Consider the following 13,176-nt stretch of genomic DNA (forward strand, 5'->3'; position numbering starts at 1 on the left):
TGTTCTGTGACTGTAATTAGTTTATACTTTGTACTTACAATGTACAGATTTTGTTGTAAGAGCTTTAATAGTACTTTTCAGTACTTGATAATACAGTTCTCTTGTTCTTGTTTTTCAAAAATTTCGAAAATTTCTTTAGGTGTTCTTAGAAATGTATTCTTCTAGATGAACTTCTGAATCAGCTTACCATTTTAAATAAGCATCTCCCTTTCCAAATCTATTATAACATCTCACTACTTCTCCTCTACTCTGATTAGTTTAATTTAAGCTACCATCTTTTCTTGCCTAGACTGTCTTCTAACATAGAGGGTTAGCAAGAGGGTTCTTTTTAAAACATAAATCAGATTGTCACTCCTTTGTTTAAATCCTTTCAAAATCTTCCCCTGTGTTTTGGTTATCTATTGCTGTATAATAAGCTTTGTGGCCTAAAAACAACAAATTTTGCTCACAATTTTTTTTGGTCAGAAATTCATGACAGGTTCAGCTAAGCAGTTCTCCTCTGTTCCATATGGTGTTGGCTGAGGCCGAAGAATCCCTTCCTATACGGCTTCTTCAGTCACATGTCTGGCACCTCAGTGCTTCTTGGCCTGACACTCCACAATGGCATCTCATTCTTCAGAATCTTTGCATGTGGCCTGGGCTTCTCACAGCATGGTAGTCTCAGAGGAATATCAATTTTTACATGGCAGCTGGCTTCCAGAAGGAGGGAAATAAAAATTGTCAGACCAATAAAGAGTTGTGCCTGCAACTGCATAGTATGTCTTCTGCCATATTTTATTGGTCAGAATAGTCACTGGACTTGCTAGATGCAAGGAGGTAGAAATGTAGATTCTACTTCTTGATGAGGGCGTGGCAAAGTCTTATTGCAGAATAGCATGTGAGATGAGCAATACTGTGACTTTATTTGGAAAATATAATCTGCTATATCATCAAACTCAAAATAAATTCAAAGCTCTTAAAATGGCCTGAAAGGATTTTCATGATCTGACTCCTGCTTTTTGAATCTCTGACCTCGTCTCCTACATTTTCCACTTTCATTCCTTTTGGGTTAGTCACATTGGCCTCCTTGCTAGGCTTTAAATTGCCATGCTCGTTCCAATTTCAGATCTGTGGTACTTGGAACTACTGCCTTGAATGCTCTTCTTCAGATCTTTGCATGGTCTTCTCATTCTTTTGCTTCATTTAGATCTCTGCTCAAATGTCACATCTCCAGAGAGCTTTCCCTGACCACCATATCTGATATATTCTTGGTTATTTAGAACTCCTTAATCTTGCTTTTTCTTTTCTTTTTTGGGGGGGCGAGGGGAGACAAGAGTCTCAATGTGTTGTCCAGGGTAGAATGCAGTGGCATGATCATAGCTCACTGAAGCCTTGAACTCTTGGGCTCAGGTGATCCTCCTGTCTCAGCCTCCCGAGTAGCTGGAACAACAGGTATGCACCACCATGCATGGTTAAACTTTTTCTTCTTCATCGATTTTAGTGCTATTTATAATAGGAGCCTGGGACTCTGAATACCACTTTTCTTCCCTGCCTGGCTTCTGAGCAAGTTGAGAAATAAAAGTAAAGATGGAGGCCAAAATAAAAATCATATATATACACACATGCATATATACATAAATAAATAAATAAAATACACACCTACATACACACAGACACACACACCCCCAACACACACTGATCAGTGTTAACTTGAAGACCCAAATGGGCTTACTAACTAAATCTAAAAGGCAGACTTGCCCACCCAGTCCCAGGCAGTGTTGGCCACTCCCTAGTGCAGAGTTAGGACCCTGTTCAACTCTTAGCATGTTGAAGTAGAGGAAACTTCTTGCACTGAGCAGCAAGCCTATTCCCAAGTAAAGAAGAGTAGAGCTGACTCGTGCATGCCCTGTTCTCATTTTTATTAATCTGACTAAAGGGGGATGAAGGAAGAGGGGAATAAAGGAAGTGTCAAGAATGACTCTCAGTGCTGACTTTGGCAGCACACATACTAAACTTGGAACGATACAGATATTAGCATGGCCCCTATGCAAGGATGACATGCAAATTCATGAAGCGTTCCATGTTTAAAAAAAAAAAAAAGAATGACTCTCAGATCTCAGATGTGGGAAACTGGGTAGATTGTGGTACTATTAACTAGGATAGGAAACATGGTAGGATGATTATGAATTAAGCTTTGGAAACATTGAGCTTGAAGTGCCTACAAGCTACCCATGTGTAGAGCAAAATAGGCATAATATTAATACAGCTGAAGATCAGGGGGAAGTTTACGTAAAAGATGCCAGTTTGGTAATTGTTTTAGTTTTCTATTTGTTTTGTAACAAACTACCACAAACATAGTGGCTTAAAACAATACAAAATTATTATCTCAAGGTTTCTGTGGGTTGGGAGTCTGAGTATTGGTTAGTTGGGTTCTCTATTCAGGTTCTCACCAGGCTGAAATCAAGATGTCAGCTGGGGCCACAATCTCATCTGCAGCTTAGGGTTCTCTTCCAGCTGTGCTGATTGTTGGCAGAGGGTTCAGGGGGATCTGGGTATATAAGATGTTTGGAAGCCCTAACCCAGATGTTTCCATTCCATGTGTCAGAGTCTTATTCTTTCCCAGCCAGAGCCCTGATCTTGGCTTAGCAGACCTGTCTTGTTTGGGAGTTCAACCTTCTTAGAAGCCCAGCCTATAGGTGATATAGATCTATATCTCCATCTGTCTCTTATATATAGCACATAATACGTGTATATATAAAAATGAATAAGTGCTGGTTTTGTTCTTAGGTTTCTCTGCCCTCCTGCTGCAGGAGAAAAGAGCCTCTTTGTATTAATGTTTTCAGGAAGGCACTCTGGCTTTCAGACTTAGCTTTCAATTGGCAGTTAATCAGCTTTTTCTTACCTTTTTTTTTTTTCCAGAGCTCAAAGGGTTTAGTAATATTCTTCCAATTCCATTGTTCTGTTGTTACTATTTCGCCTTCATTTCCAGCTGTAAAATCCCTTCTTAGCACCTGCTATTGCCCTGGAAGCCTAGTGCAGGATATTTATGAAGGCGTTCCTTTGGGATCCACACCTGGGAGCAAGGAGCATTGGGGAGGTGTAGAATTCCTGGTGTAGTGCAGGCAGGCCTCTAACATCAGCTTGCCATGAGGAGCTGTGGAGCTAGAATGGCCCTTCTGAGTTGCCCAGAATTGGCCTGAGATGTCCAGGTCTTTACATTGCCATATCAGTCATTCATTGAATGTGGGCTACCCCTGGAAGAGTGTGACCTTGAGCTGTATTGTTCTCTGCAGGCAAGGGAATCCCGGAAGGGGCTGACAGCACTGCTAGTAGTTAAGGAAAGTCCTTCTTTTTTTTTTTTTTTTTTTTTTTTTGAGACAGAGTCTCACTTTGTTGCCCAGGCTAGAGTGAGTGCCGTGGCGTGAGCCTAGCTCACAGCAACCTCAAACTCCTGGGCTCAAGCGATCCTCCTGCCTCAGCCTCCCGAGTAGCTGGGACTACAGGCATGCGCCACTATGCCCGGCTAATTTTTTCTATATATATATTTTTAGTTGTCCATATATTTTTTTTTCTATTTTTAGTAGAGACGGGGTCTCGCTCATTGCTCAGGCTGGTCTCGAACTCCTGACCTTGAGCGATCCACCCGCCTCGGCCTCCCAGAGTGCTAGGATTACAGGCGTGAGCCACCACGCCCGGCCGAAAGTCCTTCTTTGAAGGAGGAGCTGGGCAGCACCTTAGTGTCTACCATAATTCTTCTGTATCTACTAAGTGACCAGTTTGTTTTTGTTTTTTATCATCATTATGAGCTCCTGGATTTAAACACATGTTTAGCACACTTTCTGTTGATTTATGTGTATGGAAAAGTCTACAAATTGTAAATACACAGCTCAATAAATGTTCACGAAGTAAACACACCAGTATAACCAGTACCCAGATCAAGAAATAAAACAATAGTGGCAATCCAGAAGTTCCCCTCTCCTTTGTGTTTCCTTCCAGTCACTACCTTTCAAGGATCCCTGCCATCCTGACTTCTAAAATCACAAGACGAGTTTAGCGTGTTTTGGAAATTTATGTAACAATAATGCAATGTATCTTTTGTTCAAACTTCTTTTAGTCTTTTATTTGTGAAATTAAGCTTTTAGTTTTAAGTTATTTATTCTCATTGCTGTATAATTTTTATATACTAGGTTTTTTTAACCATTTTTGCTATTGATAGACATTTGGATTGTTTCCAGTTTCTGGAAATTATAAAAAGTGCTGCTGTAAACATTGTTGTACATGTCTTTTGGTGAACATACACACATTTCTGTTGGGTATATATCTAGTGAAATTGCTGTCTGTGTGTTCAGTTTTGGCAGATAATACCAGTTTCCAAGGCAATTACTGATTTACACTTCTATTAGTAGCATATAAGATTTCCATTTGCTCCTGTTCGTAGAGCATGTAGCCCTCTAGGGCTTATAACTAAGAACTGTGTGTATTTACTAACACCTTCCACTAGCAGGTTCTGAACTCTATAATCTTTTGTTGTCTTGAGGCTGCAGGCTTTCATACTCTGCTCTGGTTTTCAGAAGTTTTTGGCTTAGCCTTTTACCTTCTTCCACCCACTGCTGCATTTGAGACCCCCTCAGGTCTTCAGTTTTGTCATTCCAGCCCTCGGTGAACACCAGAATCTCTGATGGTTTCTCTTTCCCTCAGTAGAGGTACTTTGCCTAGAAAAGCCTTATTTCTCAATCTCTCTTTCTGTCCAGATTCTGCAAAAGCCCCAGGGAAAAAGCAGCTGCAGAAGATCACCTTACCTCACCATAGCTCACCCCTTTTTGGAATCTTAGGCTCTCTAATCCTCATTCCTTCAGTAGCTCTCTGAATTCTTCAGACAGATGGTTTTTATATTTCCTCTTTTGTTAAAAAATAAGTTGGGGGAGGGAGGAGTTGTTTTGCTATAAATTACTCTGTTCTACATGGAAGCAGTAGTATGGATTTAAACCATTTGATGTTGCAATAAATTAAAATTGCTATCCTTAACAATGTTCAAATTATTATTACATTTTTGGCCAGTGGGGCCTTTTTAAAATTCATGTATTTTTAACTTGATTCTTACTAGTCTGTTTCTGTCTGGTATGATCAGATGTTCCAGGCTCATCATTTACCTTTTTGCTCCAAGCATAGAATCAGCTGTTTCCTAAAGGAGTCCTGATTCTTTTTACTGGGGAAATGGTATTTCAGGATTACAATTGGGTAGGGATTACTATGGGATTGGTCATTAGTCATTATTGCTATGGGATTGTTCATTGTTTCTGGACATTTTCATTGGACAGAGGTAGAAGTACTTTTTTTTTAAATATGAAATAAAATACATTGAGTTCATATAGATACTTCCAATTCAAACTCAAGACTACAGGATTTTTACTTTACCATTCCTCTATCTTCCATGCTGAGATTCTTAGTTTTTAATGACACTAGGAGTGATAGAATTAAAATACCACATAATTATTCATTTCCTTGGTCCCACACTATGTACAGGATCAAGATTTATCTTCAATTTTTTTGTCCCTGGAGTATATTCCACTAGTAGTATACAGTCAACTTAATATAATTTGAAATCATTTAGAATAGTTCTTCTCTTTGTGATGATACCATTAAATAAATGGTTACAAATTTCAGTTCATTTGTTTATTTTTGATTCTAGATTTGCTTTTTAAAATATTTTAGTTTGACATTTAAGTTATATAGTTCTAAAATGAAATCTAAAAAAACAAGAAATATAGATTCTGTTCTTGTCACCTTTACCTTCTCTTTACGCCCTAAAGGTTAACCACTACAAAGTCTTTTTTCACGTTTCATCCTTCTGCTGTTTTGTGTTATTTTTTTTCTTTCTTTCTTTTTTTTTTTTTTTTTTTTTGACAGAGTCTCCCTCTGTTGCCCAGGCTAGCATCAGCCTAGCTCACAGCAACCTCAAACTCTTGGGCTCAAGCAATCTTTCTGCCTCAGCCTCCCGAGCAGCTGGGACTGCGCCACCATGCCCAGCTAATTTTTTCTATGTGTTTTTAGTTGTCTGGTTAATTTCTTTCTATTTTTTAGTAGAGATGGAGTCTTGCTCTTGCTCAGGCTGGTCTCGAACTCCCGACCTTGAGCGATCCTCCCGCCTTGGCCTCCCAGAGTGTTAGGATTACAGGTGTGAGCCACCACGCCCGGCTAGTTTTGTGTTATTTCTTAATATAAGAAGATACACATATATACACAGATATATTTCTATCTCTTCCCCCTTCTTAGATGAATGGTAACATATGTACATATTTTTCTCTACCTTTTTTTAGCTTAAAGATATATCCTAGAGATTATTCCATTGTTGAATGAATTTGGACTCATTTCTGTCATTGTTTTATGTTACATTTATATTTATGCAAGTCTTTTATTTAAGTGTCATAGTGTGATCTATGTTATTTGTTCTCTCAGCATATATTTTAGTATTTAAAAAGGTTTATGTATCAGTTAGGTTTCAGTCTGAGAAGTACATTATGGGATAAGGAATTTATTATAAAAATTAGACTATATACAATTTTGAGAGGACTGGAGAGGTGAAGATCTGGAAGGAGGAGTTGGAAGATCAGAGACTGTCACTAACCAGATCCTCTAAATCAGTGGCAATGGGCAGACAAGTTGGAGCTTTTAGGGAAATCTGAGAAGCCAGTATGTCCAACCATGGAAGTAGGATTATGAAACAGGAGCTTTAGAAGGGCCTTCTGGGAAGCTCTTGGCATGTTAAGCTCTGTAGATTTGCAGCCAAGCATCTATGGTGGGTCACTGTTGGTCAGCAAGGTGAGCATGGTCAAAAGAAAGAGCTGGACATAGGGTGGAAGAAAGGGTGAAGGTTGGAACTCTCTGGGCATATCTGCCTCTCATTGTATCTGACTGTGAAAACCTTCAGAGAATAATACTAGGTTGGTGCAAAAGTAATTGCGGCTTCAGACCATGAATTTTAAATCATAATAACTAGGCTCATACACATCTTTATTAATCAAAATAGGAACCATTACAACCAACACATTTTTACCAACAAGAAATAAGTTTGTTCATTCCTGTAGCATAAAAATCCGTATGTACTTTGGGATTCGATGAACCCTTGGAAAGCATTTTCTGCATCCTGCTGGTTGTGGAAGTGTTTTCCCTGCAAAAAGTTGTCCAGATACTTGAAGAAGTGGTAGTTTGTTGGCGAGAGATGAGGTGAATATGGCAAATGAGGCACAACTTTGTAGGCCTGAAGCGTTGGTTGTGCGACATGTGGCAGAGCGTTGTCATGGAGAAGAATTGGGCCCTTTCTGTTGACCAATGCTGGCTGCAGACGTTGCAGTTTTTAATGCAACTCATTGATTTGCTGAGCATACTTCTCCGAGGTAATGGTTTTGCCAGGATTGAGAAAGCTGCAGTGGATCGGACCTGCAGCAGACCACTGGACAGTGACTGTCACCTTTTTTTGGTGCAAGTTTGGCTTTGGGAAGTGCTTTGGAGCTTCTCGGTGGAACCACTGAACTGGTCATCGCTGGTTGTTGTATACATTCCACTTTTTGTGGCACGTCACAGTCTGATGGAGAAATGGTTTGCATAATGGTTGTGCACAATAATGGTTGTGTACAATAAGAGAAGATGACACTTCAAAGCGACGATTTTTTTGATTTTTGGTCAGCTTATGAGGCACACCCACTTATTGGGCTTTTTCACCTTTCCAATTTGCTTCAAATGCTGAATGACCATAGGATGGTCAACGTTGAGTTCTTCAGCAACTTCTCGTGTAGTTATAAGAGGATCAGCTTCTATGATTGCTCTCAGTTGGTCATCGTCAACTTCTGATGGCCAGCCACTGCACTCCTCATCTTCAAGGCTCTCTTCTGCTTTGCAAAACTCCTTGAACCACCACTGCACTGTACATTCGTTAGCAGTTCCTGGGCCAAGTACTGTTGGTGCTGCAGAGCTGCTTTATGACCCATTTTGAACTCGAATAAGAAAATTGCTCAAATTTGCTTTTTGTCTAACATCATTTCCATAGTATAAAATAAAATATAAAATAAAAGCAAGTAATAAGTCATTAGCAAAAAAAATGAAGTGAGAAATGCGCATTAAAATGATGTATAACGTAACCACATTTATTTAAGAATATATTCCAGTATCAAAGGGCAAATTTCAAGAATTCTAAAACCGCAATTACTTTTGCACCAACCTAATGGCTGCTGTTTCACTTCCACATTTCACACAAATCTTGTGTAGGTTGAGTAACCCTCATCTGAAATGCTTGGAACCAGAAGTGTTTTGGATTTTTTCTTGGTTTGGGAATATTTGCATTATACTTACCAGTTGATCATCCCTAATCTGAAAATATGAAATCTGAAATGCTCCAGTACGCATTTCCTTTGAGAATCATGTCAGTGCTCAAAAAGTTTGGATTTTGGAACATTTTGGATTTCAGATTTTTGGATTCGGGATACTTAGCCTGTACAAATTACTCTTTAGATCAATTCTAGCCCAGAACCATACAGTGAATGGGATTCTGGGAAAGTGGTTCCCAGACCACTTGTTGATGCAACACACACCAGCACAATTTGTATTTTTGTACCATTACATTCATACCTTTACATAGTATTCAAATTTTCTTCTCTTTTGGGGGAGGGGTATTATGTATTGGTTTTCTACTGTGAGCAATATTGAAATGAGCTACTAACCTCCTTTCCTTATCTCTTTCTTTCCCAGCATTTGGTATGAAGTAATACTCTTTTACTCTCAGTTAATAACCACAAGACAATCAGGAAGCATATTCTACTTTTTATAAGCCCTCACTACCCTCTCCTCATTTTAGATAATTGTATCTATACTATCAAGTATACATAGCAATTACATAATATGCTTTCTCAGTTCTTTTAGGAAATACCGTCATGCACCACATAATGATGCTTCAGTTAATTATGGATTGCTGTATACAGTGGTGGTCCCATAGTATTATAATACTGTATCTTTATCTTTTCTATGTTTAGATACACCAGTAGTTACCATTGTGTTACAGTTGCCTGCAGTGTTCAGTACAGTAACGTGCTGCACAGGTTTGTAGCCCAGGAGCAGTAGGCTATACCATATGGCCTAGGTGTGTAGTAGGCTCTACCATCTAGGTTTGTATAAGTACACTCTATGATGTTTGCACAACAGTGAAATTACCTAAGGATGCATTTCTCAGAATGTATCCCTGTTGTTAATCAATGGCCGGCTGTATATATTTAATTATCCCTATTAATGTGGATGTCTGTCTAGTCATTTTGATCATCTGAAGCATATTCTCTAGTAGGTCTCTCAGGAAAAGGTCAAGGGAACAATATTTCTTAGGTTATTGGAGTTGAGAACAGTTTGATTGTCATCATTATACAGCTGTCCCAGTTGGTTCCAGAACCTCTCATGGATACCAGAATCTACAGATGCCCAAGTCCCTGATAGAAATGGCATGATATTTGCACATAACCTATGCAAATCCTCCCATATAATTTAAATTATCTCTAGATTACTTATAATACTTAATACAAAGTAAATATTATGTAAATAGTTGTTATACTGTATTGTTTAGGGAATAATGACAAAGAAAAAAGTCTGTACATGTTCAGTCCAGACACAGTTTTTTTTCCCAGATATTGATCTGCAGGTCATTGGTTGCACAGATGGAGAACCCATAGGTACGAAGGGCTGATTGTACTTGGAACTCCAGTTTGGCTGAATATACACAATCCTTAGTTTACATTTTTTTCCTTTGAGTATGTACAACTTATGTTACTCCATTGTCTTCTGATACAAAGTTTTGTCAAAGTCTGATGACTGTCTAATTTTTTTTTATTCCATTTATATATATATATGTATATATATATATATATATTTTTTTTTTCTTTTTTTTGAGACAAAGTCTCGCTCTGTTGCCCGGGCTAGAGTGCCGTGGCATCAGCCTAGCTCACAGCAACCTCAAACTCCTGGGCTTAAGCAATCCTTCTGCCTCAGCTTCCCCAGTAGCTGGGACTACAGGCATGTGCCACCATGCCCAGCTAATTTTTTTTTTACTATATATTTTTAGCTGTCCAGATCATTTCTTTCTATTTTTAGTAGAGACGGGGTCTCGCTCTTCCTCAGGCTGGTCTTGAACTCCTGACCTCTAGTGATCCACCCGCCTCAGCCTCGCAGAGTGCTAGGATAATTTTTGTTTCTTATGTAAGTGACTTCCTTTTTCTGACTGGCTGTGCAAAGGGTTTTTTTTTCTTGTTCATACAAGTTCAATAGTTCTAATACAATATATTGGTTATTCTGGGTCAGTTTTTCCATGTTTATAGTATGCCCTTTAAGTATATAGCTTCAGGTACTTTTTTTAAATTTCAAAAAATTTTTTTCAGTAAGGTTTTTTTGAATTCTAGTTTCTAATACTCATTCCATTGATTTGGTTTGTTTCTTTGGTGACTCCTGTTATACTTATGTTGTATCTTTGTCTATCTTCCTTGTCATTTTATTGCAAATTCTCATTTTTCATTTCTTTTTTATATTACAACTTTCCTCTTTTTTTTTTTTTTTTTTAACCTTCTTTTTCTCTTAAAGCATTGTCTTCTGTGTTAATTCATTCGTGTGCATCTTCTGGTTAATCTTCATTTCTGAGATGATTTTTCTTTTTTTTCCCTAATTCTTTCCTGAGTTCTATCAACTGATTTCTATTTGTAATTCTATTTTATGTTATTTCATATCCTTTATCATTTTCTTAATTTCTCTTGGCTCATTTTGAAATAATAATTTATCATTTTTATCTGTTGATAGACTTTTTTTGGCGTGCTTTCAGTTTCTGCTGTCAGACGCTTATGTTTTTCTGTCTTATTTTTTCATATATTTTAATAATAATTCTACATATGATTTGGCCCCACTCCTTTTTCATTGCTCGTTTTATGTGAAATTAGTTTTCCTAAATTTATAGGAGGGAAATGTAGGCCAGGAGAGCTTTGTATCTTCATGGCTCTAGAGCCCGGTCAAAACTTTTTTCCATGAGATTAAAAAAGTATACAGTCTCATTCTTTTATAGCTCTCTTGGCCTTCTTCCTCTTTTTCATCTTTATCTGGATTTTTTTTCCTTTGCCCGCTTTTCTTCTGTTGTAAGGGGTGGGGAACCTGCAGCCTCAAGGCCACATGTGGCCCTTCAGGTTCCCAAGTGTGGCCCCTCAACTGAATCCAAACTTCACAGAACATATCTGTTTATTAAAAGGATTTGTTGTGCAAAACTTGGATTCAGTTAAAAGGCTGCATTCAAGGATCCAGAAGGTCACATGTGGCTGTGCTTTTCTTTGAGGACACAATACAATTTTGGGATCTCCCCTTGTCAAATGATCCATCACACCCATTAGACATTTCTTTTCCTCTCCTTTCTCTTGCAGTAGATCCTTATGCCATACCAGTACTGTAAGTGTAAGTGGTTTGTCCCTATTTGCTTCAATTTTTTGGGGAGTGGGGGGAACATTCTTGTTGTATACATTTTCATGTAGATGTCCGTGAGTTTGTGGTTTTACTAGAGAAATTCTAGTTTCTTTGCTATTTTATGGGGCACTTGGGGAGAGTCACAAACTGCACTGCAGCTATTGCCATCTTCTGAAGTCCCTGTTTTTGGCCCTTCATATTTTTTTCCTCCATAATCTTTATAATTAACATTATATAATTCTGTAGCTTGTCTTCTCCCCTCTCCTTTGTACCTTAAAAATGTGCTCCCCACTTTTATTTAGTATTTTTTCACTATCAAATTAATCACCTATTACTAACTGACTTATACTTGGGAATGTACTTAGTCTCTTTCCAAAAATGTGCCTACCACTTTTATTTAGTATTTGTTTACTATCAAATTAATCATCTGTTAGTTAACATAGCAAACTTGAGCATGTACTTGGTTGGTCTCTTTCGACATTTAGTTGTACCATTTTCAAAATGAGAAAGTTGGACTCAGGTTTGTTTCTTGGACAAAGGAACCTCACTAGGGTTCTCTGTTAGTGTTAGCAGGGTCTAATATTAAACAGTAAATATTTTTCATGATGCTTTAAATCAAATTGCTGCTTTTGAACAGAGTAGAGGTGAAATTTTAGCAAGTAGAACTTAACTCATTCTCAGAGAAATGTAAATGTGCTCTCCCCAAAGGATATCTTTTTCCATGGGATTTATCTATTGTTCTGTTACTCCCTCAATTGTGTAGCTATGAGGGTGTTTACCTTGAGTCACTCTTACAGTGTTTGTTCCAGGGTTTGTAGTTTTTTCTTATTTCTGAACAATCGGCAGTTATTTGCTATTAATAACTAGAGATCTGGGGCATAGATTTTCTCGATCTGTTTTTTAATGTTTGAGTTCAGTGAATATAAGAGAAAGGATTGTATACATTTTATTGCAGACGTCCTCTGAAATATTTTTGTCTATAAGGAAATAACTTTCTGTGAGTCATTCATTCTTATAAAGATGCTGGGTAAAGAATTTAATTTGGTAGGTAGATTCTTCTTTTGTACTGAAGAAAACTGCAAAAATTAAAATTTCCAAAGAATTTAAGATTGGCTATAAATGCTGTCATATATTCAAATTGGAGCTTGAGATAAAAATACAGGTAACCGTGGTTAGTAAAATTTTCCCAAAATGTCATGATTTTTATTGAGAAATAAAAAGTTATTTTTAGTTACTGTCAAGGATAAGCTCTTAACGTATTTTTCCCCCCTCAGCTTCCGATAAAAACAGGACAGCAGAACACACACACCAAAGTCAGTACTGAACACAACAAGGAATGTCTAATCAATATTTCCAAATACAAGTTTTCTTTGGTTATAAGTGGCCTCACTACTATCCTAAAGAATGTTAACAATATGGTGAGTATTTGGGTTACTCATTTGGGGAGAATTTGCTTTGTTTTGTTTTTGATTTAAAAATTTGGAGCAGCATATTTTGAAGTATGGGAAGTAATTTTCTATGGACTTTGGGTATAACCATTTGTCTTATTTTATAGATGAGCACAGGTAACCTTTTGACTTTCATTTGAGTTTTTGATTCTTTCCTTTGAAACTTCCCTTATTTGTGACCCTATCTCCTTTTCCTCTGTTTTTCTGGAATTACGGTTTCATATAGTTTTTGTGTCATATATGAGTTGACCATGGTAAGTATGCTTTTCTTTAGCGTCTT

General features: G+C 37.7%; 1 protein-coding gene and 1 non-coding gene across 3 annotated transcripts in view; both read left to right on the forward strand.

Annotated features, from left to right (window-relative positions):
- The window catches only part of NF1 (neurofibromin 1), a 246,247-nt gene that overhangs the window by 32,423 nt on the left and 200,648 nt on the right, over positions 1 to 13,176 (forward strand). For both annotated transcript variants that reach the window (XM_069482258.1, XM_069482259.1), the window contains exon 2: positions 12,723 to 12,866. In XM_069482258.1, the coding sequence (XP_069338359.1) occupies positions 12,723 to 12,866 (144 nt within the window). The remainder of the gene's footprint in view (positions 1 to 12,722; positions 12,867 to 13,176) is intronic.
- Positions 1,964 to 2,067, forward strand: LOC138392723 (U6 spliceosomal RNA). Its single transcript, XR_011235008.1, has one exon. It is a non-coding gene; the product is annotated as a U6 spliceosomal RNA (small nuclear RNA).

Source organism: Eulemur rufifrons, chromosome 9, assembly GCF_041146395.1.
Source record: "Eulemur rufifrons isolate Redbay chromosome 9, OSU_ERuf_1, whole genome shotgun sequence".
Taxonomy (NCBI): Eukaryota; Metazoa; Chordata; class Mammalia; order Primates; family Lemuridae; genus Eulemur; species Eulemur rufifrons.